At 41.8% G+C, this 26,857-nt stretch overlaps 2 protein-coding genes and 1 pseudogene across 2 annotated transcripts; 1 reads left to right on the forward strand and 2 right to left on the reverse strand.

Annotated features, from left to right (window-relative positions):
- The first annotated feature begins 2,339 nt into the window (after positions 1-2,339).
- LOC115180161 (fibroblast growth factor 23-like) lies at positions 2,340-3,472 on the forward strand (annotated as a pseudogene).
- A 1,238-nt stretch (positions 3,473-4,710) lies between these two features.
- Positions 4,711-11,790, reverse strand: LOC115180318 (fructose-2,6-bisphosphatase TIGAR B). The gene is made up of 6 exons (XM_029742323.1): positions 11,668-11,790; positions 11,178-11,215; positions 9,541-9,662; positions 7,424-7,501; positions 7,166-7,276; positions 4,711-6,951 (listed from the first exon to the last, which is right to left on the reverse strand). Exons 1-6 carry the CDS (start codon positions 11,697-11,699, stop codon positions 6,517-6,519), a joined length of 816 nt encoding a protein of 271 aa, XP_029598183.1. The 5' UTR covers positions 11,700-11,790; the 3' UTR covers positions 4,711-6,516.
- Positions 11,791-13,556: 1,766 nt separating this feature from the next.
- Positions 13,557-26,657, reverse strand: LOC115180633 (G1/S-specific cyclin-D2). Its single transcript, XM_029742879.1, has 5 exons — positions 26,116-26,657; positions 24,904-25,119; positions 22,399-22,558; positions 20,184-20,332; positions 13,557-16,848 (listed from the first exon to the last, which is right to left on the reverse strand). Exons 1-5 carry the CDS (start codon positions 26,305-26,307, stop codon positions 16,660-16,662), a joined length of 906 nt encoding a protein of 301 aa, XP_029598739.1. The 5' UTR covers positions 26,308-26,657; the 3' UTR covers positions 13,557-16,659.
- Between the last annotated feature and the right edge of the window lie 200 nt (positions 26,658-26,857).

A 26,857-nucleotide genomic window follows, 5' to 3' on the forward strand; every position in this document is an offset into this window, starting at 1 on the left:
CACTAAGCGCAAACCAGATGGGATGGCGTATCGCTGCAGAATGCTGTGGTAGCCATGCTGATTAAGTGTGTCTTGAATTATTAATACATCACTGACAGTGTCACCAACAAAGCACCCCCACACATCACACCTCCTTCTCCATGCTTCACAGTGGGAACCACAAATGCAGAGATCATCTGTTCACCTACTCTGCGTCTCACAAAGACACGGCGGTTGGAACCGAAAATCTCAAATTTGTACTCATCAGACCAAAGGACATATTTTCACCGGTCTAATGTCCATTTCTCGTGTTTCTTGGCCCAAGCAAGTCTCTTCTTCTTATTGGTGTTATTTAGTAGTGGTTTCTTTGCAGCAATTCGACCATGAAGGCCTGATTCACGCAGTCTCCTCTGAACATGATGTTGAGATGTGTCTGTGACTTTATTTGGGCTGCAATCTGAGGTGCAGTTAACTCTAATGAACTTATCCTTTGCAGCAGAGGTAACTCTGGGTCTTCCTTTCCTGTGGCGGTCCTCATGAGAGCCAGTTTCATCATAACGCTTGGTGTGTTTTGCGACTGCACTTGAAGAAACTTTCAAAGTTCTTGAAATGTTCCACATTGACTGACCTACATGTTTTAAAGTAATGATGGACTGTTGTTTCTCTTTGCTTATTTGAGCTGTTCTTGCCATAATATGGACTTGATATTTTACCAAATAGAGCTATCTTCTGTATACCACCCCTACCTTGTCACAACACAATTGATTTGCTCAAAGAAGGAAAGAAATTCCACAAATGAACTTTTAACAAGGCACATATGTTAATTGAAATGCATTCCAGGTGACTACCTCATGAAGCTGGTTGAGAGAATGCCAAGAGTGTGCAAAGCTGTCATCAAGGCAAGGGTGGCTACTTTGAAGAACCTCAAATTTAAAATATATGTTGATTTGTTCAACACTTTTTTGGTTACTACATGATTCCATATGTGTTATTTCATAGTTTGATGTCTCCACTATTATTCTACAATGTAGAAAAAAATATATATATAGAAAAACTCTTGAATGAGTAGGTGTGTCCAAACTTTTGAGTAGTACTGTAGTTCAACTGGAGGATCCTGCATTTTGCCTGGAAAACAATTGGTTGAAGAGAACACACCAGTACTTCACTCAAGTTCAAACACAACTGCTTGCCACAGGATGTCAACAGGGTAACTTTGTTGTCTGGACACAGCAAGGCATTTCTGTCATCAATCTTCCCCGAGATGAGCCATTCATTCAAGACCTGTTGATCAGAACCCAAGCCTTTGTTGAACATCACCTGATTCCAGAGTTGCAGAAAAGGAAGTTGCAAATGGTATTGAATGAATAGGAGGAGGGATCAGCAGCAATCTGCTCCTGCAATAGACATCTGTTCGGCAAGATCATCTGCTGCACAAACTAAGACTGCATGGTGAAGTGGTTCCATTACAGATGTGTAGGAATCAAAAGGAAGACAGGACAATGGTTGTGCAATTCATGTAGGAAGTAACCTAAACAAGAAGCGACAGTGTTGTTTCTACACAAGGTGTTTTATTGGACAATAGACTGGGGTAAGTCTAGCTCCCCCAGTCATCATCAACTATACACACAGTGTAATGTTAATTTGGAGCTTAATTAGTATTATTCAGGCATGGATTTATGTTTTTATAATGAAATAGAAAATACTAGATAGAAATACAGCACTACATTAGATCTGTGTTTTTAAATGGTCAAATATTTATCTAAGTTTAAGATGTTGTCTTATCATTTAATTCAAACAGATTGTACCATAATGTTCAATTACTATCATAAAATTACGTTTTCAAAACATTGGAAAGGTGTTGGGAATAGGTTGTATAGATTAGGGACAGAAAACCTTGAGAATTGGTTGTATAGATTATCTATAGACTTATCTATAGTCAGTTTTTCAATGTGAAATTATGAATATGTTTCTGTATCTATAAAAAATATATAGGTATATTATAATATGCTTACTGGACAGAGGGTTATATTGCACACGCTGTGATGACATATGCGCTTTAAAGATTAGTGCAAGGATCATGATTATGAAAGTGCTGATGTTTGAAAAAAAATACGACGTCACTTTTGTACAGACATTGCTCAATGAGACTACTACGTTATTTGGTGACCAATACCTTTAGACAAACAGTCAGGTGGAGATGCATCCCCTTTCTTCCGCCGAGAGAAAGACCCACATCTGCGTTGCGGGCGAGCGCTGCGTAGGCTAAAGGATGTGAGCAGGAGTGGCATTTGGGTCCCTTTAAATAGAGCCGTTCTCAAACGTTGGACCATCAGATCAGCTGAAGTTTGCAAACAGTTTGCTGCAGAATTCAAAGCTACATCCGAAATCTCTGGGATATATCGTCTGTGTTTTAGGAGTAAAAGATGGAAATAACCAAGACATCTGGGATGAGGGACGCCGTCCTCGTGCTCTTACTGGCTGTTCTTCAGGGATTTCGACTTGTGGACGCCCTTCCAAACCCATCACCTCTCCTGGGATCCAACTGGGGGAATCCGAGAAGATACGTACACCTGCAGACGTCTTCAGACGTGAACAATTTCTACATTGAGATCAGTTTAAATGGCCACTTGCGCAAAACTACACTTCGAACTAACTAAAACATATTCAAAGATGACAAAAAATGTACAGTAAGTTCATATTACATTTTTGCCTTTGGTTTTGATTGAAATTTTGTTTTAAGTCTTTGTCTTTAATCTGCTTCTATAGGCTAACACAATTAATTTGTCAACAGGTGTGATTTTATTGAAGGCGGAAACAAGAGAGCGCGTGGCGATACTTGGAGTCAAAAGTAACCGCTACCTGTGCATGGATGCCCTGGGAAACCCTTTCAGCTCTGTAAGTAAATGCCCATTTTCATTATCCATTGAACTGAAATACATGTTTTCTTAACATTTAGAATAAGACTCGTGAGAGAAGTTTCCTAATTTGAGCTCTTTCTGTCATATGCCTACCAAAAATGCGCTTTTACGCACGGATTTCAGACCACTTTTATCCAAACACATAGCCAATATAGTATCACATTTTTACATTGGTCGAAGTGTTCTTGTGTTTAGCACTCAAGTAACACTTTGAAAATGAAGTTAATTTATGTACGTTTCTAAATGGTCTGTTTGCGTAAATGTATCTATTAATCTTTTTACAGACTGTTTGCCACAAGGAAGACTGTCTTTTTAATCACAAGTTATTGGAAAACCACCGCAACATGTACTACTCTTGCAGAACTGGTATTCTGCTCAACTTGGAAGGGATAAAGCAAGTGTACACGGTGGGTCAGAATCTACCGCAAACCTCCCTCTTCCTATCGGAAGGCTGGAGCGCCTCTTGCATTTACATTTACGTCATTTACGTCATTTACGTCATTTAGCAGACGCTCTTATCCAGAGCGACTTACAAATTGGTGCATTCACCTTATGATATCCAGTGGAACAACTAGTCGGACGGTGGCACCCTTATTAGGGCACAAGGGTAATTGATATGTAGTCATAAGATGAAATATGTAGCCAAAAAAGTACCACATTAGAACGTTTTATTTTGGCCATTCTTCACTATAGCACAGTGAGTAACTCTTGGTTTCCGTGATTTTTGATTCCAGGACGCAAATTCTGTATTTGATTGCGCTCTGTTTACGGGGAGGATTCTTATGAGAATCATGCTGAAAGCCGAAATAATGTTGCATCTTTGTCTTTTTTTGAGAAAAAAAGGCAGTTGAGCTGAGGTCACTTTATTAAACGTTATACAATGCAAGAAGACTGCAATAAAATACTATTGATATGAAACTTAAACATATTTCATCTAAAATTAGCCCTACTAAAATGTTGACTATGCCAGTAGGCCTGCATGTTATAATGCATGTTCTTCTAATGAGACGTTTCATTTTAAACGGAAATGAATGGTCCCCTCTACAGGGTATCAGAACAAATACGACAGGTTATAGATGCTGGACACCAAAAGCAAGCAACAAAGCCAATTCCAAGAAAGTTGAAAGTATTTATTGATTTAAATCCATTCATTTATTGTTATTTATAGTATACTATTTATATGGATGCTTAACTGTTAGAGGAATTCTGAAAGCCTTCTCATAACTTACAGGTTTTGTATGTGAGGATCAGAGTCACAAAAAATGTATTATGTTAATGAAGAAAATGACTTTTTCCAATTAATTAATTTATATTCTATTTTAGATCAATATTTTAGAACTTCAGGATGAAGAACTGTATACTCACAACCACTCCATCCTAGACTTCTATGTATGACGCAAGCATAAAAGTACAGGCTAAATGTGTGAGTAAGCTCTGTGTCACATTAAGTGCATAAGCAGGTTGACAATTGATTCATTCACTTTGAGCTTCCAGTCATTAACGTTGAGTGTCTCACGCTTACGCATCTCATTATGGAGAAAATTGGCATATCTTAATTTCTGCCAAACCATCGTTGTCTACAAATAAACATTTCCACATTCTATTTTTGTTTCACTCTCACTAAGTAACATGGAGGTATTTTAGTCAAAGGAACACATTACAGTGACCACAAATCTTTGTCCTGTTTCACTTTGAGGTAAAACCACACTGACCTGGCTGTCACATCTAAGAGGAGCTTAACAATCTCAGTGGCAGTCATGAGTGAAGGCACATTTTTTTTAGATTGATATGATAGTCTAGATATTTTTCAGTATTTTTGAGGCAGTTTATTCACACATTGCAATATTCTTTCAAAATAAGAGCTTTAATAACACTCAAGTTGAATAAGATTTAAGCAAACCCACCCATTCATGTTGAAGGATCAGATTTAGTACAAATGTTTATGCTGCCACTGGTGCCTTCAGAACATTACTCATGCTTGTCTCTGGAACAATCTAGACACAGGTCAGTAGCTGTCGCATTATTTTCAATTGCCCCAGTTCTTTGACCGGTCACGCTCAGCCTGAGCACTGAAACAAAGTGATTTCTATCAGATTTTAAACATGAGAAAGCCTGTAACTCGGAAGTGGCCCCTCGGGTGACTAAACCTGATATTTCCCAACCTGCAAACGTCCACGGGTTCAAATCCTGCTTTGCATAAAGAAACTACAAGACTTGCACACTCTATTGCCTCTTATGCAACCTTTAGTGACAATTACATTTGTGCAAGATCAGAGGAAGCTTGTGACCACTTTGGACACTTACAAAGCCATTGAACATGTTAAACACCAATATTAAAGCCTTTTCTTTGGTTGTGATTAATCAATACAATACCAAACAATACTGTAACGCTGTACTTTTTGCAGTGTATAATTTATTATCTCATAATGGACAGGGACCACAATAAGTGATAACTCCATGTTGAATTGTAAAGGCTTTAAAAGATAATGACATTCCTCACACTTTTCTGCCTTTGGTATAATATGACAAAAACAATACAACTAAATCTTCAACATGATCGACTTAGTAGTGGAAACAAACCATTACATTATCCACACTAAAACATTCCAAACAAGTCCTCATTTCACTGGACTATGACACAGGAAGTGTTTAGTTTCCACAGAACATTCCATGGATAAATATTGGAAGACCAGGAAATTGACTCACACAGGATATACAGACATCCTGCCAATAGTTCTGCGGAATTTCCACTGAGCAATGATCTACTGTAAAAAGGGTCCATTGAGAGCAAAACATTTACCCTGTATTCCCATAATACTTTGTGTCCTCTACTTCTCAGTGTGCTTGTCTGTGGTCGGGTATTCATTCCTTTCTCGTGATCAATTTCTGATTACATTTGTTAATAGAACGGGAAAAACAGACAAACCTCAATGACAAAGGAGCAAAAAAAGATGTAAAATGGATACATGATATCACTACAGGGATACGGACCCAACTTCAGACCGATTCAAGCTGCACCAGCCGACCTCTCAAGCCAACCCACCCCGATCTCTAGCCAAATAAATACACAAGCAAACGAACAACTGAGGTAGTACATTTGTGTGTGTAATTGCCATCGCAGCGCCAGCATCGCTTCTGCTGTTGTTAAACCTGTCAGCATTACACGTCATTGTTGGAGTGACAGTGTGTGTGATGAGTCATCATTAAGGACTGGTAGAGTGACTCCAAGAACATCAGATGAGGTAGATAAGATACCGGTCTTCAAAATCTATCCACTTTGGGGCACTTCCAATATACGTATATGCATAAAAGAGCCTAGGTCACCATGGTTACATAGGTCACATAACGTGGAGGTTACTTAAAAAGCTTTAAAACAGGCGAAGATATAAACTGTGCAAAATTGCTTAATTTATTTACCGTGTATAAAATAAAAAATGTATCAATTGATGATTAGGGTTCTTCAATGACCCTACTAAAATCTCCCCCCAACTGATATCATCAATAGTAGACAGGTCACTGTGCCAGATATTCTTTACTTTCAGTGGTTTGTTAGCTACAGTAAATAACATTTAAACAGAACAGAGTAGTGACTAAACCTTTTGTGTTGCCTTGTCCATCTTTAATGTGTGATGTAACATATGTTACGGGAGGTCAGGTGGTCCTTCCTGTTGGTGAAAACGCAGCGGACAGCAGAGAGCGCCAGGCCAGACTCAGTGGGAGACACGGTGAGGACAAAGCGGCTGATGCCTGTGTTGGGGCAGGCTGACAACACCTTGGACATCTTCAGGCCCTGGGGCAGAGAGCACTGCAGGTCCTCCACAAAATGTCTCACAGCCACACGGATGTAGGCCCCGTGGCTCACCACCAGGGCATGGAGAGGGACACCCTCCATCCCGTCGCCAGGCAGACCAGGTAGGGGCCCATCGGTGCCAGACTCAGCTGCACCGGTCCTGGCCTCTCTCCCTACAGCAGCAGAACTCTGTCCTGGGCAGCCGTGGTCGTCAACCATGCGCTGGTAAAGGGACTTTAGAAACTTCTTGCATCGCAGCCTTACCTTGAGGGAGACAAAGACACACGTTTAAATTATTCAAGGACTAAAATAATACTTATCTCCCTAGAATAAAAAAAATCTATTAATGATGTGTTGAGCTTCTGCCTTGAAGTTCCGAGTTGAACCCCTGCATGGCACTGTTGGCCATGGAATCCAGCTCTGAGCTGTTGGAAGGGCCAAAGGGAAAGCTGATAAAATGTTCAGATCCCAGTCTAACCTGTTCCAAGGTCTCCCCTCCAGGAGGAGTATAGTCTCGACACGACTGGCCGGCTCTGTTAGCCATGTTCTTCAGATCCTCCTTGGGCCGTCCTTCTGCGATCCCAAAACCCTGTATGATTGATGAACCACTTTGATGATCATTTTCTATGCATTGTATTTGTATGTCAAACTCTAAGGTCCCTGTGGTCCCTAGGTAGACTGGGCTGGATCAAATATATACTACATACATGCAATAGGAGGCATATGAAAGACTTACCCTCTCTCTGAGTAACGGGTCAAAGACCATTTCAACGCCTGAGGAGTGAACATTGTTCCTCATAATGATTTCTGCAGTCTGACAAAGGATAAGGATGTGTGAACAATGACAGCATTGTCTTAATCGCCACACCTACAACCAAATCAGCTACTACGCTAGAAATGAACATTGCCTTCATTACTGTACTTCTAAACTCAGCAAAAAAAGAAACGTCCCTTTTTCAGGACCCTGTCTTTCAAAGACAATTCGTAAAAATCCAATTAACTTCACAGATCTTCATTGTAAAGGGTAATAACACTGTTTCCAATGCTTGTTCAATGAACCATAAACAATTAATGAACATGCACCTGTGGAACAGTCGTTGAAACACTAACAGCTTACAGACAGTAGGCAATTAAGTTCAGTTATGAAAACCTAGGACACTAAAGAGGCCTTTCTACTGACTCTGAAAAACACCAAAAGATAGATGCCCAGGGTCCCTGCTAATCTGAGTGAACGTGCCTTTGGGATGCTGCAAGGAGGCATGAGGACTGCAGATGTGGCCAGGGCAATAAATTGCAATGTCCGTACTGTGAGATGCCTAAGACAGCGCTACAGGGAGACAGGACGGACAGCTGATTGTCCTCGCAGTGGCAGACCACGTGTAACAACACCTGCACAGGATCAGTACATCCAAACATCACAGCTACAGGATGGAAACAACAACTGCCCGAGTTACGCCAGGAACGCAATATCCCTCCATCAGTGCTCAGACTGTCCGCAATAAGCTGAGAGAGGCTGGACTGAGCTTGTAGGCCTGTTGTAAGGCAGGTCCTCACCAGATATCACCGGCAACAATGTCGCCTATGGGCACAAACCCACCGTCGCTGGACCAGACAGGACTGACAAAAAGTGCTCTTCACCGACGAGTCGCGGTTTTGTCTCACCAGGGGTGATGGTCGGATTCGCGTTTATCGTCGAAGGAATGAGTGTTACACCGAGGCCTGTACTCTGGAGCGGGATCGACTTGGAGGTGGAGGGTCCATCATGGTCTGGGGCGGTGTGTCAGCATCATCAGACTGAGCTTGTTGTCTTTGCAGGCCATCTCAACGCTGTGTGTTACAGGGAAGACATCCTCCTCCCTCATGTGGTACCCTTCCTGCAGACTCATCCTGACATGACCCTCCAGCATGACAATGCCACCAGCTATACTGCTCATTCTGTGCGTGATTTCCTGCAAGACAAGAATGTCAGTGTTCTGCCATGGCCAGCGAAGAGCCTGGATCTCAATCCCATTGAGCACATCTGGGGCCTGTTGGATCAGAGAGTGAGGGGCTAGGGCCCTTTCCCCCAGAAATGTCTGGGAACTTGCAGGTGCCTTGGTGGAAGAGTGGGGTAACATCTCACAGCAAGAACTGGCAAATCTGGTGCAGTCCATGAGGAGATGCACTGCAGTACTTAATGCAGCTGGTGGCCACACCAGATAGTGTTACTTTTGATTTTGACCCCCCCCCTTTATTATTCAATTTCTGTTAGTCACATGTCTGTGGAACTTGTTCAGTTTATGTCTCAGTTGTTGAATATTGTTATGTTCATACAAGTATTTACACGTTAAGTTTGCTGAAAATAAACGCAGTTGACAGTGAGAGGACGTTTCTTTTTTTGCTGAGTTTAGTTCTACCCGCTGACATTTCTCATATCCTGTAGTCTACGACTGTGGTTTAATATATCGTCTGCTCTCTTCCCTCCTTCACAGTAACATATACAATGGAGAAGTTTTGTTCCAGAAATTATTGAAGAGCCTTTAATGTCTTATCTGAGAAATTTCCAGCTGAAAAGGTCTTGTTGTAAGGAATGATTTTACTTTGACATCAGTTGCCAACATATCCTGCCATTTACTGCTATTGAACGGCAGTGACAGTGTAGCTGCAATTATAAGTCGCACACTGGGAATCTAAACTAAATAGAAGTTACATCCTACATCTGCTGTGCATTGTTAATCTTTCTGGTGGTCTCCTAACCTTGTTCCCAGGCTCAATTGCTACATAGAGCCAGCTGGGTGGACGAGGTTAGTGTCACCTAACCGTAACCTAAGACGACATCACATGTAACACCAGTGGCATCTCAGGAAAACTCACCTGTCTGGCGCGCAGCAGGTTACTGACAAACACATTGGAGAACCTGAGCTCTCTGAGGTACATTCCTGCAGCCTCTGCCTGCTGGAGCCCTGGCTCCGACAGGGAAGTGTCCACCCCCTGACCTGACAGCACAAGACCAACAGGTACAGTTGAAGTAGGAAGTTTACATACACCTTAGCCAAATACATTTCAACTCACTTTTTCACAATTCCTGACATTTAATCCTCGTAAAAATTCCCTGTCTTAGGTCAGTCCTTAAGCCATTTTTCCACAACTTTGAAAGTATGCTTGGGGTCCCTATCTATTTGGAAGACCCATTTGCGACCAAGCTTTAACTTCCTGACTGATGTCTTGAGATGTTGCTTCAATATATCCACATCATTTTCCTACCTCATGATGCCATCTATTTTGTTAAGTGCACCAGTCCCTCCTGCAGCAAAGTACCCCCACAACATGATGTTGCCATCCCCGTGCTTCACAGTTGGAATAGTGTTCTTCGGCTTGCAAGCCTCCCCCTTTTTCCTCCAAACATACCGATGGTCATTATGGCCAAACATTTTTATTTTAACAGACCAGAGGACATTTCTCCAAAAAGTACAATCTTTGTCCCCATGTGCATTTACAAACCGTAGTCTGGCTTTTTTAATGGAGGTTTTGGAGCAGTGGCTTCTTCCTTGCTGAGCAGCCTTTCAGGTTAGGTCAACATAGGACTCCTTTTGCTGTGGATATAGATACTTTTGTATCTGTGTCCTCCAGCATCTTCACAAGGTCCTTTGCTGCTGTTCTGGTCTTGATTTGCACTTTTCGACACCAAAGTACATTCATCTCAAGGAGACAGAACGCGTCTCCTTCCTGAGCTGTTTGACGGCTGCGTGGTCCCATGGTGTTCATACTTGCGTACTATTGTTTGTACAGATGAGCGTGGTACCTTCAGGCGTTTGGAAATTGCTCCCAAGGACAAACCAGATATGTGTAGATCTACAATTTTTTTTCTGAGGTTTTGGCTGATTTCTTTTCATTTTCCCATGATGTCAAGCAAAGAAGCACTGAGTTTGAAGGTAGGACTTGAAATACATCCACAGGTACACCTCCAATTGACTCAAATAATGTCAATTAACCTATTAGAAGCTTCTAAAGCCATGACATCATTTTCTGGAATTTTCCAAGCTGTTTAAAGGAACAGTCAACTTAGTGTATGTAAACTTCTGACCCACTGGAATTGTGATACAGTGAATTATAAGGGAAATAATCTGTCTGTAAACAATTGGTGGAAGAATTACTTGTGTCATGCACAAAGTAGATGTCCTAACAGACTTGCCAAAACTATAGTTTGTTAACAAGAAATTTGTGGAGTCGCTGAAAAATGAGTTTTGATGACTCCAACCTTAAGTGTATGTAAACCTCTGACTTCAACTGTATTAGTCAGTGTTTGTGTGAATGACCATTCTTTTAACATTCCTCCTCAAGTGAACATGGAAACAGATGAGTGTCAATAACTTTGATTCTACTAGCTGATACATGAACAACAAGGAAAGGTTTATAGCTGGTTCTTACAGCCTTTGTTTTTAAATCACACAGGATTCCCGAGTGAAGGTCATTACTGGTCAAGGTTGGAATGTTCACAAATGACAACATACCTTGTAGCAACTTCTCCTTGTTGTATTGTGTCTCCCCACTGTGAAATTGAAAAGATAATCATTTAGAAAATTACATGCACAGCATTTTTCTGAGGATACAGAGTATCAGATAAATTCTAGAGGTGCACAAATAGCTTAAAAGTTAACGTTAATAGCTTTGATCACTTGCATGTCTTTCAAGGAGGTTGCATGGGAGATAGGCTTTATATGTGGTCTATGGAGAGAGGACACTCAGGGTGACACTGCTTCGATATGGTGGCAGAATAAGACACCTATGGATTTAGCTAGGCAGCCACTTTGGCACAGAATAATAATGTTCGATGACACATTTGAATAGGCAACACGCTTCCTAGCTAATATTGTCGGCAACTGACAGCTGTGCTTTGAAGTGGTTCAATAGGGTTGTCAAGAATGCAGAAGCCTGCGTACATTTTAGGAAATATATTATACATACAGCACACAAAACAGAAAGGTGGTGGTATTTACTTACTGTCTAACAACGGTCAAGCTAAATGTAAGCATTTTAGGCTAAGCCAAAAGATTTTCTGCCTCCTTTCTTGCTCAATGTTTACGGGTTTCTTCCTAGTCCTATGACACGTGGACGTAACGTAAAACGTCACGAGGTATACTCTAACAGACCAATGGCATTGCAGAAGGTGAGAAACGAATAATAAACGTTCTAGTTAACAAGAAATACAAATGTAATTCTTATTAAGATTGTTCCTTGATCAAACACAATTCTTTGAACAATTGAACAATTCTTAGAACATTGTTGTCTAGAATAATAATTTCATGAACACTAAATGCCTTTTGTGAGGTGAAGATAACAGTTTTGTATGTAATTCCAGAGAGAATAGGCAAAGCATTAAAAAAGCAATACATCTGTCAATGAACTACAGCTATTTGGGGGGGGGGCTGAATTAGTGGAAAAATTATCCGAATTGGATTGCCTGTCTACCAGCCATTGGTGTGTAATGGTATGTGATAAATGTAGCCTATTCATTGAAGTAAAGAGAGGGAGTTTAAGGATGCCTGCAACTGAAACGGTACAAAACCATTAAATTTGAGTTGGATATATTTTCTTCAACATTATAGGTTGTTTACCACTCTGTATATTTTATCATCTAAAAGAAAGTTGCTATATAGTAGTAACTCATTACTAGTATGTCACCTCTGATGATTCAATACTGCAATTGTTAGTGAGAAGATATAATACTCAAACAACTTGTGCTTTAGTGTACATTTCCAAAACTCAATGTCAAATATACAAAGAGAATTGTAAGAAGTGTGAAAAGGTATGTGGCTCTGCAGTTTAAACAATACCATGCAGCCAAGAATTTGTAGGTTCAAATATCATCTTGTGTGTGCGCGTTTCTGCAACTCTCGATGTCAAAATTACAAAGAGTATAGAAAGTGTGAAGAAGTCTGTGGCTCGGAGGTTAAAACCATACCTTGCACCTGAGAGTTGAAGGTTCAATCCTCTACTCTTACACTTCAGTGTGGATTTCTGCAACTCTTAACGTCAAACATAGAGGAAGAAGAAGCATTAACCTTTTACTGCAGTGGGCAGTATCAGGGTCACGCAGTGTTTCTTGGTAGTCTTAAACAAATCTACTTTGAAACAAAAGTATACACTCCACACACATGGTTATGGGCTTTAAAAAAAAAAAAAAAAAAACCTGTACCATATCAGATATAGAGTTGAAATGTATACATTTTTTTGGTCTGCATCCCAATATTACACTTTATATACAAATCACAGAAGACTGAAATATAGCAAAACAGTTTTACATAAACACCAGATTTTGGGGCATAAAAATAAAGTTTATTTATGAAATTATGTAAAATATGAATATGATTCCACTCGAGGCCACTAGGTCATTTGTCTGCAGGAAAGGGGTACAGACTTGGTTTAATAGTCATAGGACTGACTTACAGGCAAGAGGTTGTGGGTTTAATATCAACTGTGTGTGCTTTTGTATACATTTTTGCAACTCTCAATGTCAAAATTACAAAGAAGAACGTTTGAAGGAGTCTCTGGTCCTGGCGTAAGGATCCCACCCCATAAGAAGTTTGAAACCACAACCACTTGGTCAGATAAGCCTATAGCTGCAGACACAAAATAGCCTTTTGGTGCAGCATATCTTCAATCAAATGAGAAGCCATTTAGCAACTTCAAGCTTTAACTTACCTTCATATGGGCCTGCATAGTTACTTGACTGAACAGTACACCACCACCAACACAATCACTCTACACATTTCACCTTCCCTTAATCTCATCCACCAGCTGGCTCTCTATGCACCAGCAATTTGAGCCTGGGGACGAGGTTAACCTTCCCTTAACCAGCACAGAACAAAAGTACACTACTAGCCAGTAAAGATGCTTCGCTCTTTTTTTGTGGGTCAAATTTATTGAACAGAAGTTGTGGATCAGACACTTCTGAGGTACATGTGGTTGGCAGTGGTGGGGGTCAAAACAAACTGGAATCCCAGTTTTCCACACTGAAGGTTTACACACAAACATTATTTTTTGATCATATAAAAAAATTCACTAAATGGGTACCTCACAAAATGCATTCCACTTAATTCAATACACTGATCCTAAATGTGCCAATTAAGTTGAAGTAGGAAAAATAAGAAAATATATATTTTTGTTTTCCAAATACATTTTATATAGCCGTCTCTTAACACTAGGTATGATATGAAATACCTAGTATATGGTCCTTTACTTGGCCAATGACAGATCAGTGTAATTTGATGGATGACAAGGAACTACTGTTGTCTGAAGAGAGGAGGTGTCACATGAATCTCCTGCCTCTCATCCAGGAAAAAAAATCTAGAACCTACCAAAACGCATCAGAGTCAGATTTGATTCCACTAACTCCCTGAAAAACTGCTGAGTTGTGAGGTATTGTCCAATGAACCTGAGGTACAACATTTCAATGGTAGAATGCAACAAGGAAACGACAGAACACCAGATAAATGGAAAGAGTAAAACATGCTATTTGAGAAAACTGCAGAAGGTACTTCCAGTCGAAGACGTGTCCCACTTTACCGCTCTCCAGTTTACATACAGCAAGGGAAAAAAGCAAGGAAACAATAGGATACTTTCAAATTCATAATTTAGCAGCACACTCAAGTGAATATCACAATTCTAAGATTGAAAAACAAAAAGCTTAATAGCAGCAAGAAAAAGATAAAGATAAACAGATCCATTTTGGCTTTCATCACTTAGAAATGAATTTAAGTAATTAACACAAACAAAACTTTAAATGCTTAACCATATCTTTTCTCAGTTTATAGCAAATTGCGTTTCATGAGAAAAAGTAAATAGGTTTTAAGTACTTCCTGCATTGGTGAACGTGGATGCCAAAAGTAAAGAGCAAAGTTTTCTGCCTATAGGTTTATTAAAGTCCGTATGTTATTTTTTCTTTCTTCTGAAAGACAAGTTGAACTGTGGAGCAAAACAAAATACAAAAAAACTATGAACCAGAAAAAAACTGTGTAATCCTTTCTTAGGACCATCATATTGATTTGGATATGAAGCAGGCAAAAATAAAATTCAAGTTAAATGGATGTAATCAAAAAATCAAGTCTAGATGTGATTTTTAAAGCTTTCCTAGGTTTGCATTGCAATTGATTTGGTTCCATGTTGGTAAACCCTTCTCCTACTCATTGGTCAGGAAATGCCTTCTAGTCCTTGTCCATCACCCTAAGTGGGAATCCAGCCCAGAGAATATCAAATAACTTAAAATAAAATAAAAATCATTATAAAAAAATTAAACATTAGAAAACCCACCTACCCCATTTGATCACCATTCCCTTCAGCTTTTAAGGAACATGTTTTTAAAAGTGCATTTAGGTTGATCCAAGTCTTTGACCATGACTTAAATATCTAGTTGGATTTAACAGGAGGCCCTTACAGGAAACGTTCCATCACACCAAACTGCTCCCTCGTGATCAACTCTTGAACTATCAGAATGACAACCGCCTGCAGGCCTTCCAATAAAGAACAGGCTTGTTCTGGTGTGCCACGAGAGCTCCCTACCATGTCTTCATCCATTTCCCCCTCATTTGAACTGTTCGCAGTCCTTCATTTCATGGCACCAATCGTGCCATCTCTAGTTCCATTCTCAAAACCTCCCTTTTTTGCCATCTCCTCTCACTCTCCAATAGGCTACTCCACTTTTGCCAAACTTTCACTGCTCTAAATGTTCCATACACTCCAACTCTACAAAACTTTTTAAACAATCCATCTGACACTAACAAACAACTGTAGTTTCATTCTCATCTCCAGACTAAGACCATCCCTCCAACATGCTGTCTCCTTTTCCCTAGCATTGGCTTTGGCTGACCCAGAACAAAAACATGCTTTCACACCAAATTTACTGAGACTTAAACAGTGCTCCCTGGTATAAAAGGTATACATGATCCTCAATCATTTTCTAATAACATGCAGGAGTTTCTCAGAGCACACAACCCAATAAGATGTAACAAAAATAGCTTTGTTCAATTAGAAAAGTAAATATTGGCTTGGTATTAACTTGGCAATGAAATCAAGACCTTAACAGCTGATAGCTGTTCTGTCCTCGCTCTCACCCTTAGGGGGCAGTATATATACACCCTCAGGACTCCTTACCTGTGTCTCTCTACCCCCTCGCTCTCTTTGTGTTCTGTGTGAGTGGGCCCAGCCCTCCCCTGGCCAGCATATAAGAGCATAAATAGGAAGCAGTGCTACAGATGCACAGTTTAGCAGGCAGGAGATGCGGCTCTCTTCGTTCTGTACATTAGCTTCTCCTAAATAAAGGTGTATGAACACTGTGCAGAACCAAACCAAACCAGTACTTAATGTAATGCACACAGTACTACAGGGGCTTTCTGTATTTGAAATTGAGGGAAACACCCACCCACTGTGAAATTGATAAATGCTTACTAATGATTAACAATTATTATAATAATCATAAAACTAAATTATATTGAATGATAAATATCTAGAATAACAATTAGAATACAATAATATGAATAACAACAATGTTTTTGCTAGCTTTTTTTGAGTGAAAAACTATTTTGTATTTTTATCAAGTAAAAAAACTAATATTTCTATATTTAATAATTCAATGATGCAAATCTATTCAGGTTTCCTTTCTGCAAACCTAAGGCACTATCAAGTTTTCAAATACATTGGGTCTAAAAAAGCTTGTTTAATTTAATATGGCACATGTCAATATGTGACCAGCTAAATATAGATGGGAGCCACCCATTTAATTTTTTAAACCTATTCTCTATATTGTTTGTAAAAGTTCTTATCAGTTATCAGTATGGCATTTAGTGGTGGGAGTTCATTGGTTGACTTGGCATATGTGCTGGCAGCTCATTGCTTGACATTGAATGTTGTTAGATCCCATAGATTGACAGATCGACGTAATTGGTGGGAGCTCGCTGGTGGGCGTCACTCTTGTAGATGGTGGTGGTGGTGGGAAGCTCATAGGTTGACGTCGCGTACGTCTGTTGGGGTGCTGGATACGTCTGTTGGGGTTCTGGATTGGTCTTGCTGCTCCATGGCCTTGCTGCCCGGCCTGCCTTCGGCCATCTGCCTCTGCTGCTGTTGCTCCTGCTGCAGGCTACTGGCCAACACCCTCTCTATCTGCTCCTGACACGCCTTCAGACAGTCCTGCAACAGACACAGAGAAGAGACATCAACACACTCACACCTCTACTTTAGGTGCTGTACACACACACTCTTGATTGACCCCAGACACCTGTGGACGAACAGTTAACGCTGTCATGCATTTACACAATCGACATTGACTGTTATTGGAACAGCTTTGGTCACATGCATGGCAGGCCAGACCGGGAGGGTATTATGAGTCTTGTGATAAGTGGTTGTGCCTGTTTCACGACCAGTCAGTCACTAGAACAATGGGTACCAGCGCACACAGACACCAGGCAGAGAGTGGTGACTCATTGGGCCCTTGAATCCTCCTAAACACAGGTGAGGTGTGGGTAGAACATTCCTAATAGTCCTAAATTCAATAATGGGCTGGACTTCCAAATGGTTACATAGTCCCTTTATAGTGCAACATTTTTGACCAAGGCACATTGGGTTGTTGAGAGGAACACAGCAGCCCTGAGACCAAAGAAACCTTTCTCATCCCTCAGGACACAGCGGGTGAATCTCAATAGTAATTTCCCTGATTCCGTGCGTCCTCTCGTGGGAGGTCTGACTCTACGGAGCCGAAAGCGCGGGCCCTAAAGAGTGCACACAGCTCGCAAAGAGGCCAACATTCCTTTGAAACTTACGGATAACTAAAACGTAAATGGACCGCAGTCTGAGCGCCAGCGTTGCCATGGCCACATAATAACCACAGGTCAATCGAGAGCTGCTGGGTTGTTCCTAGTCTTAGACTGACTGTGGCCCGAGTCCCTGTGTGCTGCTGAACTGGCCTCAGGTTCCTTTGTGTAAGCCGAGAGCGCAGACTTACAGTAATAAAGAAATATCTTAGACAACAAAACAGTGATTTAATCTGTGACGTAAAATTATAGATTTTCACATCTACAGAATATATACATATACAGTGCCATCAGAAAGTATTCAGACCCCTTGACTTTTTCCACATTTTGTTACGTTACAGCCTTATTCTACAATGGATTAAATAAATAAAAATCCTCAGCATTCTACACACAATACCCCTAATGACGAAGCGAAAACAGGTTTTTATCTAGATAAGTATTCAGACCCTTTGCTATTTCACTCAGAATTGAGCTCAGGCGCATCCTGTTTCCATTGATCATCCTTGAGATGTTTCTACAATTTGATTGGATTCCATCATGGTACATTCAATTGATTGGACATGATTTAGAAAGGCACAAACCTGTCTATGTAAGGTCCCACAGTTAACAGTGCATTACAGAGCAAAAACCAAGCCATGAGATCAAAGGAATTGTCTGTAGAGTTCCGAGATAGGATTGTGTTGAGGCACAGACCTGGGGAAGGTTACCAAAACAATTCTGCAGCATTGAAGGTCCCCAAGAACACAGTGGCCTCCATCATTCTTAAATGGAAGAAGTTTGGAACCACCAAGACTCTTCCTAGAGCTAACCGCCCAGCCAAACTGAGCAATCGGGGGAGAAGGGCCTTGGTCAGGGAGGTGACCAAGAACCCAATGGATACTCTGACAGAGCTCTAGAGTTCCTCTGTGGAGATTGGAGATCCTTCCAGAAGGACAACGATCTCTGCAGCACTCCACCAATCAGGCCTTTATGCTAGAGTGGCCAGATGGAAGCCACTCCTCAGTAAAAGGCACATGACAGCATGCTTGGAGTTTTCCAAAAGGCACCTAAACACTCTCAGACCATGAGAAACAAGACTCTCTGGTCTGATGAAACCAAGCATCAACTCTTTGGCTTGAATGCCAAGCGTCACATTTGGAGGAAACCTTGCACCATCCCTACAGTGAAGCATGGTGGTGGCAGCATCATGCTGTGGGGATGTTTTTCAGTGGCAGGGACTGGGAGACTAGTCAGGATCAAGGCAAAGATGAATGGAGCAAAGTAAAGAGAAATCCTTGATGAAAACCTGCTCCAGAGTGCTCAGGACCGCAGACTGGGGCGAAGGTTCACCTTCCAACAGGACAACGACCCTAAGCACACAGCCAAGACAACGCAGGAGTGGCTTCGGGACAAGTCTCAGAACGTCCTTGAGTGGCCCAGCCAGAGCCTGGACTTGAACCCGATCGAACATCTCTGGAGAGACCTGAAAATAGCTGTGCAGCAACGCTCCCCATCCAACCTGACAAAGCTTGAGAGGATCTGCAGAGAAGAATGGGAGAAACTCCCCAAATACAGGTGGGCCAAGCTTGTAGCGTCATACCCAAGAAGACTCGAGGCTGTAATCGCTGTCAAAGGTGCTTTAAAAAAGGACTGAGTAAAGGGTCTGAATACTTATGTAAATGTGATATTTCCGTTTAAAAAAAATATATATAAATTAGCAAACATTTCTAAAAACCTGTTTTTGCTTTGTCATTATGGGGTATTTCGTGTAGATTGATGAGGAATTTTTTTTTAATCAATTTTAGAATAAGGCTGTAACCTAACAAAATATGGAAGAAGTCAAGGGCAAGGGGTCTGAATACTTTCTGAAAGCACTGTGTGTGTGTGTGTGTGTGTGTGTGTGTGTGTGTGTGTGTGTGTGTATGTATCAGTGGAGGCTGGTGGGAGGAGCTATAATAATGGATGGAATGGAATAAATGGGACAGAGTCAAACATGTGGTTTCCATATGTTTGATGTGTTTGATACCGTTCCTTTCATTCCATTCCAGCCATTACAATTAGCCCATCCTCCTATAGCTCCTCCCACCAGCCTCCACTAATATATATGGTGTGAGAGCTCTCAATGCATGTCATCTTAAGGAGTTAGGAAATCTGTGTTTGTTTCTCGTCTGCCATTTCCCCTGGAAAGATGGAGCCTCTGTTAGGCATAAGAGAAGAGCTAAAGTGGGAGCCATGCAAAGGAACTGCCTGCCTGTGTCCTACCACAAGAATGTGGGCCCTGGGTTCTAAGAAGACATTCCCTCGCCTCCGCTCTTTATAGCTGCAGTCTAGGTCTCGAGCCAAGACCCACAGGCTCTGACTCCATGCAAAGTAAATAGCTTCAATGTGCGACTACTGCAGGCATACTGTAGCGTCGCTCTTGTTTACCGGGAAGATCTCTGTGCTCCAAGCCCAGGAACGTTGGTGAATAGCTAAGTCTAACCGGCAGCCGAAGAGGGTATCGGTGCCCAATGTTGGAACACATGAGGTATTTTGTGCTATACGTTCGCCAACACTGATATCACCATCTCTTCAAAAGTTTCCCACCATGCTCCTAAAATGTCTGCCATGTAGCACTTAGCTAGCCTGATATCAGATCTGTTTGTGCCGTCTCGCTAACTCCTTGTCATTCATTGACATAAGGAATTGGCCAAACATTAAAAACAGACCTGGGATCAGGCTATAGACACTACTTACCACCTCTGTGTTGGTGATCTTGGCCAGCAGGTCAGTCAGACGGTCTCGACTCAGGGCCTGGTCTGATTGGTCCAGCTGCAGGCCGCAGACGGCCGCCCCCACGCTGCCCGTAGCGATCATGGATGGGGGGTTCATGGCGAAGCTGAAATCTGAGGATAAGAGACAACATGATCTGTCAGTCACCTGTCGGACATCAGTGAGTTCACAGCAGTCAAGGGGTGACAAATCAGAATCAGAGTTGCACATTCAAGTCAAGGAGTAGTCCAAAGGAAGTGAGGAAGCATTTAGAGGGGAAAAATCTACAATATAAGTTACGAACTGAGTTGAACTGTACTTTCCCACAGACTAACACATTCACACAAGATGCACAATCAAGTCAAGATGTTGTCCAAATGAAGTAGCCGAGCATTTAAAGACGTTCAAACATCTTCATAATCTCTTAATATATGAGTTCTTAAAGAGCTTAACCCAACTTTTCCACAGTCTAACACATGTCCAACATGGCCGTGGTGGAGCCTGTGTTTTCCCTCACTCTGCCTCAGCTGTGATTAGGAAAACATAGCAGGAATCCTCCTACTCAGTGAGCAATGAGTTCCAGAAACTACTCCCTCTTGTCCTCCATCAACCAGGCCCAGAGCCCTCAGCGACAATGGCCCTGCCGGCTGGCGGGGGAGGGAGGAAGCAGGCCTGGAGGAAAGGAAACGGCTCTGTGGACTGGGTTTAGCTTCAGCTCCAGCTCTAGCCCGAGCACAGTCCAGCCAAGCACAGACCCTGGTCTATGTGCTGTGGCCTTCTCGCTCTTTATAGAAAGAGGATGCGACTGATAGCTTTGGATCAACCCCAGGGAGTAGTCCAACCACTCTCGTCTCCTCCTCAAGAGGCCAGCTGTGCAGAGGCCAGAGAGCTCCCCTGTCATGAGAACAACATTCAGAGCAGCACATAAAACCCCAAACATTTACATTATTGCTAAACCACAGCAGACTTTTTTTATTGTGGCTGTTTTGCGCTTGTGATATAAACGGGCTGCTTATGAATAGTGGGGAGACCGCTGAAACACGCCCAAATAAAAAATGCAACACTAAAATGGCACTTAACAGCCACAGGGCATGAACCTCATTGAAGGAGCCTATGGCTTGAATGCCATATTGTAGTAAACAAGGACTTATGGGCCAGATCAGATCAAAGAGACACATGGCAGTAAATCTCAATATATCAAAGTGTACTTTTTTCCTAAGTTGCATTTCCTCCCTTCTATAATTGTCTGACGTGAAAGATGTAATATATAGAAGAGAGAGAGCAGCAGATGCCTACAGGTCAGCTAGATGGGACTGTCTTATTACTGCAGTCCATTCAATCAGAACAAGGACATAGGAGGTAGGGCATGTAGCCTAGTGGTTACAGCATTGGACCAGTAACTGATAGGTTGCTAGATCGAATCCCCGAGCTGACAAGGTAAAAATTTGTCGTTCTGCCCCTGAACAAGGAAGTTAACCCACTGTTCCTAGGCTGCCATTGTAAATAAGAATTTGTTCTTAACTGACTTGCCTAGTTAAATAAAGGTAACAAAAATACAGTAGGATAAAGGAAACAAACCCATTGGGATTCACCCTTAGTGTTTAGGAAGGGTCTGAAGCGGCATCCGAGTCCATCCTGCTCCACAGCAGAGGCTAGGGGAGGAAGGAAGACTGCCGGCTGCCAGTTCTGACTTATGAAACCTGGAAGGGCCTCTGTCAACAAACATTACGCAGAGAGCAACCCAGCTGCTGCACCCAAGTCATCCTAGTCCACAGAGGAGGAGATGGAAGGGGAGCCAAACAGGAGGCGAGGAGACTCATCCACCCACTGTCATCACAGGGAGAGGCTAACCTAAACACTACACGCACTGAGAGGATTCTCCCAGCCTCCTTTAACTATACTATTAATGCCTTATATGCTGAAAGTGCTCTCGATACAGCTTGCATCTGCTTTTAGCAGCCGTTCTAATGTAAAGATGACCCCATTACACTATGAGAAGTGTTCCAGTGATGGGAAGAGAAACGTGGAGAGCAGCCATTGGATGGATGTGTGTTTGTGGTCCCTCCCCTTAAGACTGCTGAGTAGCGGGTCAGATGAGTGAAATCAACGATGAGTCACAATGTCAGATTGTGAACGAGAAAAAGGCGAGACTATCCTATCAGGAAGCAGAAGGTCTCCTGAGGCAATTTCCTGTTATTACCTGTGGCACACAGGGCGATGAATGTCTGTGTGTGCTTGCGGACCACAGATAGCTTATCTTTGGGCAGGGGCAGTCTGTGTAGGATGTGATCCACAAAGTCGTTTGGGATGACTGCCGCCATGTTCCACTTCAACTTCCCTAGGACCACCAACTCCCACTCCTAGAGGACAGAGACAGAAGGAAGAAAACAAAGCATGAGAAGAATTGCAATGTCCTGTGGATCATTGTTATGCATTCACCACTTTACTCAGCCTTTCTGTCAACAAATGTATGAGCTGGGTTTATAAGCTGATGACACTTTATAGGGTATTAGTGCTAAATGATTAACCAAAATGTAGGTTTTTAAACTACTAATTGACTGACGTCGGTTCAATTATTAGAATGAAAAATTTTAAGAAATCTTCTGTGATCTCAATGCGCACATCGTCAGGCCAATATTTCTACATAGTTTAGCGAAGTAATTAACTACAATGACCATAATCCATTGCGCATCTACTTGTCCGGTCTGGGTTTATTTTATGCCTGCTCCGGAAGAGAGATAAATGCACGATGAGGTGATATAGAGAGCAGCTGTTGCTTCGCGAGGAATCCACCTGAAAATAGATTGTTGGTAATCAGCAGTCATAAAAATATGCCTTATTTACTTTGAATAACTACTAAAATAGTGATTTTGTCAGACAGAATAGGCTGCGGCTCTATAGAGATGAGATGACTTGGAATAAAATAATAGTCCTCAAATAAAACAAGTGTAATATACACAACTGAAATACTTTATTAAAGTAAAATAATGTGAAATGGTTAATAAGTGATAAGCAGTAATGAGCAGTCACTACCATCATGGGTCTTTTACTCATGGTTTTATTCTGTTGCACTATGGGGTATTGAGGGGATGTTTGAGGATCGTTGATCCTGTTACTCTTCTGTTTGCCATGAAATACCATGCATACCAACAAGTCTGTCTCAATTCAGAGGAGAGATCATTCAACACCAGAGCAACATTTTCCTTGACACTCTCTCTCTCTCTCTGCACGGTTCTCTCATTGCTTTTCATGTGACGTGTCGAGCCTCGCCACTGGTTCCAGCCAGAGACAGCAGCATCACAGCCACAGTTGCTTCCTTCCTGTCGCAAGCCTTAGCTAGCGTCTTTGGTCTGCACCGCCCGTGTTGGTTAGCACGCTGCGGGGAGCTTTCATGTTAAAAGCAGCCTCACCCCAAGGGGAAAAGGAATGGAACAAAACAGCCAATGTGACAAATTCAACTGATCCCCCGACTGGTTTCCTCTTTTGAGATGATGGCTCAACCCGAGACGGAGGCTGTGGCAGGGAACGCCCATGTTTACTGAAACCCCTCTGTTAGTGTGGACAGGGACAGGCCCCTCAGTGGCTCTCTCAGATTATAGGGGCAGCCCAGGACAAGCGTCAGCCATACAGCGAGACTTCATTAATCTATATGCGTTTCCTATCAGTGCAGCACCACACATGCAAACGATTAACCTATGGTAAGCCCGTGGAGAATGTTGACTGAAGATGTGCAGGGAGGAGGTCTGTCCTATTGTCACTGCTGCGCTCACTTCCTGGACAGCTGCCCTGGCTAGAAACCCCCTGAATTCCCCTCCCAGCTGATGCACCAGCATTGGCTCATCGACAAAGAAGCTCAATTTCACCACGTCTCTTCTTAGCCTGGTCCCAGGTCTGTTTGTGCCGTCTAGCATGAGTTGGCATTACTGTGACCTTAGGAATTGGAAAGACAGCACAAACACATCTGGAACCAGCCTCTACCTACAAGTTTCCATTCACTTTTCAAGGGAAACCTCTAGCACAAGGGTTGTGTGATGATGCAACCCCAGCAGCTGGACAGCAGAGGAGAAGAGGACACAGTCCTATAGCTCTCCTATGGTGATTCATATTTGGACACTAGAGCAACATGGGTGGGACATGCCATTTACTGTAGAAATATTGATGTAATGGTAGGGAGGATTGTCTTATCTGATACTTAGGACTGACAGACATTAAATGGTTTCTGGGGGGGGGGGGGTCCCCTGTGGAATAACAGTCCTATGAGACCAATCATTCAATTAACAGAGAGTGGTCAAGAAAACACAGTTGGATATTATGAAACTAATGTATATAAACTTCCTCAACCAGTGGATATTAATATAACCCTTCGTGGATTTATGCACTACTGTTCCTTTCTACAAATGATTAATCCACAATGTTGGAAATGTTGAAATCCTTCTACCACAAGACAAACTGGATAACTGCCACTAGGTGGCAACGCAGGCCACTTTAGTTCAGACCTGATCAGGCACTCTCCTCATGCATGCATAGGCCCACTGTATGGCCAAGGAATGAATCAGTCTCCAGAGCTGTACACTGACATATTTAACTAAATATGGCAGAAGAAAAAACGTGAATATTGTACAATTATTGGGCTATACATGAATGTATGATGTTTTAAGTAATTGCATACTTTTCCATGCATTAAGAAAAAACAATAGTTTCTTACCAGCAGATCCCTTGGTGTGATGGAGTTGTCTGTGTACATGCACAGCTTTTCAGCAGTTAATGGACGACTCTCCTTTAACTTTGTTGCAAGGAACATGCATACAGCTCCTAGAAGCTGCAAATAACACTTTCTAGTGGGCGCCACCGCTAAAAATCTGTCCAAATAATTAATAGCCAAGGGGAAAACGTCTTCCTCACTCTTCTCCTCTTCACAAACCTGGTGGGAGATAATATTATTATAGTAGGCCTACTATTTTTTATTATTCTATCAATATTTACATGAATGTCTGCAGAAACAAGAAAATATCCCATTTCAACATTTGCATGATGGGAAAACCAAATGTGACCTATGTTGTCGATATTCAGTCAGTGGATCCTCATTAAAAGCTTCAATATCAAATTATATCAAAGAGTTCTTTAGTTACAGCCTGTAGCGGAAGTCGTGCCCGAACACCCACGCTGCTCATTTCGCCACGTCCGTCATATTTTCAAAAAATAATTACAAATATAAATAAATTAGCTACAGCAGGAAAATTGTATGCGTAATGTTCATAAGCCGTTCCTAAACCATTCCCGAAAATTGAGAAAGTCATTTGTCTTCGATTAAAGTTTATAATGGCAAAAACTAAAGAAGCCTGTGCGTGCTTGCTATTTTGAGACAGCAAGAACTGGAAATAATATTTAAAAAAAATTGTCATAATTATTTAGAATGGACTAATTGGATAGATTCAACATGAAAATGAAGCTTAGATTGTCTTCTTTCATTTAACTGATTCCATAACCAATACAATCCAAGATAGACATTTAGCTAACTTAAACGCATGGTGATGACTTTAGCTAGCCTGCTGGAACTTCCTAGGCACCACACGCCTTGCATGGGTCATTTCTCAGTGAATTCAATTGTAGAAATTCGGCTACATGCCAGCTATCAAAACAACCATGCTATGAAACTTTAATAAACCATCTGAATAAATAGACAAACGTATTACAGAGTTATTAGAACATGCTCCTATGTGCAACATTCTTACACAACGCATACACCCCTGTAGGCATTTGTATTAGAGAAATCAAATCGTATTATACACAGCACAGTTATTAGAGTGAGAGAAGTACATGATATGCCTTCAAACAATATTCCTGACCAATGCACAAATGCCTTGAAAACAGCACTATACCTGACCAATGCACATGTAGGCTAAAAACGCTCACAAACCTCGTGCATCCATCCTGCAACCATTCGCCTCATATGTGGCTGAATGTCCTTCTGGACACATTTAAAATACGAACATTGCGGTAGAAACCTGTCTTCTATGGTTAGCAGACTTTGCAATACTCTGTCGTCATAGAGAATGTTGGGGTCAATTTGGGCAAGCACGACTTTGTCCTCGAAGCAAAGAAGTTCCATGGTTCGGTTCTTTCCTTTGCAGAAAAAATAAATAACGTCAAAACAGTAGTGGGGACAGTATAAAACAGCTGGAGAAGTAGGCTATTCGAGAGGAAGCATGGGTGAGACTGCAGGGTTTATTCCAGCGTAGTCCTGCCTCTCGATAGCCTCTGTTTCCTCTCTGCCCTGGGCTTTAGGCTACTTGCGGCTTATTGAAGTCTGAATAAACGCAGGGTAGGCTATGATACAAGCATATCTCATTCTGCACAATAGTTGGTTAGGCTATAGTGATAGAGCAAACGCTTGTTGTACAACCTATCTTTTGCTGTGTTGCTAGAAGCAGGAACCGGATGAATGCCACCTCACTCGTTTAACTTGTCCCTCTCCCCACCCCAACTCCGGTCTCACACATGCGCTGATGCAGTGAAATCGAACATTAGGCTAAAGAAATGTCAGACATGAACCTAATCGATCACAGTAGCATTGTGAGGTTTCTGTATCTCTTATATCTTAGTTTGTCATATTTAACCAGGCTACTGCTTCTACTACGGCTAACGAATATGACTTGGCT

This window comes from Salmo trutta, chromosome 40, assembly GCF_901001165.1.
Source record: "Salmo trutta chromosome 40, fSalTru1.1, whole genome shotgun sequence".
NCBI classification, from domain to species: Eukaryota; Metazoa; Chordata; class Actinopteri; order Salmoniformes; family Salmonidae; genus Salmo; species Salmo trutta.